Raw genomic sequence first — 4,180 nt, forward strand, 5'->3', positions numbered from 1 at the left:
CTGTTGTTGAGATGTGCTGTGCCGTGCTTTTAAAAGTCCAGTTTCCTTAGTCTCCTCTGTGTGTCCCATCTAAGAAGCCTTGATAGACATTGCAAGGACCGCGACTACGTGAAGGCCACAAAACAATAGAGTTAACGGACAAAAGCAAAAGATTTGCTCACCCCTCACCTGCGTTTAACATTTTGGTACACTTCTTTGCCGTTTTCGCCTTGACAGCGATGTCAAATGACCAAATTCAAGGTTATGTGATGGACGCGATGACTTGGGAATAAATTGTCGTTTCCTCTCCAAGCATTCACTCATTTCATATCATTTCTATTCCTGGATGTTGATACACATTTCCCTTGCCTAAAGGCTGCGAGTAATCGACAAGGCGTGCCCTCATTGGTTACTTCGAGGTCACATGACATCTAACACTAAGAATCTCCCGCCAAAATCTCTGATCGGTCAACATTAGGGAGTTTTGGCAAAGACGACGGCTACGGCAACGCAACAAAGCAAGATTATTATTGGTTGAAAAAGGAAAAATGCTCGTGCTGCACGTGCGACACGAATTTCCGTGCATTTTTAGCCGTACACCACAAAACAACAACGTGAAATCACCAAATTTTAGGTTTTGACGGCAACGTAAGCATATAACAAGGAAAAAGTCTTTTTCAGTTTTGACTTCAAAACCGTTCGTACCCATCCATTTACAGGATAGTTCGCCTGTATTGTACAATGTGAACAAGACGGATTAATCGTGAAATACTTGCGACAGCGCTAAGTTATATTTTGGACTAACGTTTTAGTTGCTGTAGCCGTCGTCTTTGCTTAAACTCCCCATTGCAAAATCTGTGCCGCCAGAGGGTAACAGTGGGGAGCTTACGAAACGAGGACGGCGACGGCAACGAGAACTTCATTTTAAAATACGAGATCGCGTTATTCATATCACTGCGAAACTATTTCATGTCGTTTCGCGTTAAAAATGTGTAGTAACTATCGAGGAATTAAACTGGTATGAGTGAGTTGGAAGCGTAGAGAGAGAACTGAAAATTCATCGTCATGTGCTAACGTCCTCCACAGAACCTTGAATTTGGTCATTTCACGTCGTCATTTAGGAGACGACGGCAAAGAAATGTACCAAAATGTAAAACGCACGTGCAGAGCGTGCAGAGCCATTGTTTTTGCTCACTAAAGCTATTGTTTTGTAGCGTCGTCGTTGCCGTCGGCGTCGTCGTTTCGTAAGCTCCCTAGTGTACCGTTACCTGCGAATTATGACCGACGACCGCCGTTGCTGTCGCCGGGCCCTCCCACTCTCGGCGGTGAAAAGCCCTGGGAATGAAGTTGAAAGTGTACGCACGGGCATTGCTAAAGGTAGCATACAGACAAACATAAATACATGGTTCATGGTTCATTTATTTCACACTATTTACATAACCTTAACATACAAAGAAAAGTATAGTCACAACACATGGTTACAAGATAAAATAATTACAGTACAGGTTATAAAATGTGTGTGGTGGTCAAAGTAGCGAAGGCTTTCTAGTTGACCACCACATGAAAACTTTATTTCATTTCGAATTTCAGAGTAGTTGCAATAGATAATATCTCCGAGACATATCATTTGCAGCTAAAATAAATAACAAATACGGATACTTAGTTATTATATGTAATATTTTACAGATGCAAAAAGAGGAAGAAAAGCGGCCATATAAAACTGCGGCTCTGGATTCTCGTTTTAAAATCTGTAAACTCAGTGGTATGGATAACATCAGGTGGAGCATTCATTCCACTGCTTTGCGGATACGTATAAACGTAAGGAAAAGAATTAAGCCCATAACTGGTTCTTTTGGGTTTATTAAGGGACAGAATACAATCAGTTCCGCGAAGATCATAAGAAAAAAACCAGAGTGAAAAACATATTATTCATAGAAGCAGGAAAATTATCAAAAAACAGACTTTTATACAGTAACATGAGGAAATTTTGAATGCACTTATTGCATAGAGATGTCTTTAGTGAGAAGACCATCCGGCGTAATAGGACAGGTAATCTGTTATCTACAATCTGTAGATAACGTTCTCGTGGCCATTTTCGTCGTTGCTTTAAGCTCTCTACTTTCTCTCTACTTAGTACTAGTCGGTACGAACCGGTCAGTGTGCATTTATGTTCCCTGTAGGTCAAGGGAATAATACACATCTTCGTTTTCAAGAACTTGGAAAGTTCCTTTTTGCCTTATGGCTGTTTCAAGTTTAGTTGCCTAGCATTGCTACGCTAATCAACAGGAATGACCAAAATCTTCCCAAATCGAATGAGGAAGTTTTTTTTCAAACCTTTATAAAAGAGTTCGAAACTTTTAGGAAACGTTTGTAGAAAAGTTTGACGCTTTTAATTGCTCAAAATCTAAGACTAGCTGTTACAAATATATAAAGAATATTGCCAGCGTGCTGGAATGTTAGGAGAGGTTCATGGAGCCTTAGGGAAATTACATACAGTCAGGCTAACTTGTGCTTTTGCTACGGTCATAAACACAACAGGCTGTCGTTTTCTAATTAGTCAGCCAAGAATAACATACTATCTCTGAAAATTTGAAATCGAAATGTTACAAAGAATATATGGCAGCATTAGCGCTTTAGGTAGTCTCCCTCGCAGCCGCTTTTTGGATGTCACGCAACGTTCCGCCAAAAGGGAACGTTGCGTGACATCCAAAAAACGGTTGCAAGGGAGACTACGCTTTAGGCACCTGCGAATTCATTAGGCTTTGATGGCTCATAACTGGCTCGTTATCAAAGCTAAAAGGCTTAAAACTGGAGACTTAACTAAGTTTAACACTGAGGTCCTTTTACCTTTTGAAGTGAATTTGTAAATAGCATGAGAATTTCTGTGAGCAAACTCGCACATTAATGATACAAAATGTAAAAAATGACGTCAGCAAAGATTTCAAAGATGCTGACGTCAACACAGGAAAAAAATAACAGATTCCCATTTTTGGCTATTTTAGGGTATTTAAAGAATACCAACAAAAATCCCAAATTTGGAAGAGTGAGACAAGTCCTAGTCAGGGAACTTGGTTGGGAATTCCCTGGTTGGGACTTGTCTCACTTTGCCAAATTTGGGATTTTTATTGGTATTCTTTAAATACCCTAAAATACCCCAAAATGGGAATCTGTTATTTTTTCCTGTGCAGGTTGCGTCATTACCCTTTTCTACTTTCGGCAGTTGAAAAACTTTCTCAGTTCTTTCTTGATATCTCTCTTGACGAACCCATAGACCAAAGGATTTAAACCTGAGTGAGTTAACAACAGCAACCACGACAAATTCATTGTGGTCAAGTCAAGGTGGGCTATTGTCTCTGTCGAAAACGATTCTTTGAGATGGAGGTAGGCGGCAAGCACCCAACATGCCACAAACCAGGTAATTACTATACCAAGAGCCGTAATGGAACGGTCGTGGTTCGGCTGACGCTGTTTTGGCTTTTGCGACAACGTTATGCTGCAGTCTGTGGAGCGTTCTACGTCAGAGTCAATCTCTCTCACGCTAGGCTTTTTGCCACACTGTACGTTCGGGGCGCCACGCGCGGAGCGAGGGCTCAGGTTGACCGTCACACTCAATTCTGTTTCCCTCAGTGTGCATTGTCCATGGTCACTTAACATTGCATCTGAATAGTTGAAATCCACTTGCTCTTGCTGTCGTTTCTCGTGTTGTTTGTGCCTCTGGATAATACAGGCAATGTGTAAAAACGCCAGTGGTAATGCAAGACAAGGAAGCGCTATAAACAACACTGCTTCAACGACTGTAAAAACTTCCATAGCTGTACCTTGTTGTTCGGGTTCTTGTAACAAGTAAGTGAAATGAAGGAGAGCAACCACAAAGGGAACTGCCCAACATACCATGATAGGGATTAGGTACTGCTTGACCTTAACCGCAACAGGATAGGACAAGGGACGGATCACTGATTTGTAACGGTCCCAGGTCACTAAGCAGAGGCACAGCATTGACGTATAAACGAAAAACTCGTACATGGCCAGCTGTATGTGCCGGTCACACTTCTTCCAGTAAGTGCATACAAGTTCGGGGGGCGTGACAAACAATCCTACGCACAGGTCTGCCAGATTTAAGGACATTATAAATCGGTTGGACAGGATACGACGTAACCTTCGTCTGGTGATGAAGAGTAATATCAATGGTAAATTTCCAGCG

The 4,180-nt window shown here is 41.6% G+C and overlaps 1 protein-coding gene across 3 annotated transcripts in view; it reads right to left on the reverse strand.

Moving 5' to 3' along the window:
* Positions 1 to 1,380: 1,380 nt before the first annotated feature.
* The window catches only part of LOC138030341 (octopamine receptor beta-2R-like), a 9,193-nt gene continuing 6,393 nt past the window's right edge, over positions 1,381 to 4,180 (reverse strand). For all 3 annotated transcript variants that reach the window (XM_068878270.1, XM_068878279.1, XM_068878275.1), the window contains exon 2: positions 1,381 to 4,180. This exon is cut by the window's right edge and continues 133 nt beyond it. In XM_068878270.1, coding sequence (XP_068734371.1) covers positions 3,187 to 4,180 — 994 coding nt within the window. In that variant the 3' untranslated portion in view covers positions 1,381 to 3,186.

The sequence above is a fragment of the Montipora capricornis genome, chromosome 2 (assembly GCF_036669925.1).
Source record: "Montipora capricornis isolate CH-2021 chromosome 2, ASM3666992v2, whole genome shotgun sequence".
Classification (NCBI taxonomy): Eukaryota; Metazoa; Cnidaria; class Anthozoa; order Scleractinia; family Acroporidae; genus Montipora; species Montipora capricornis.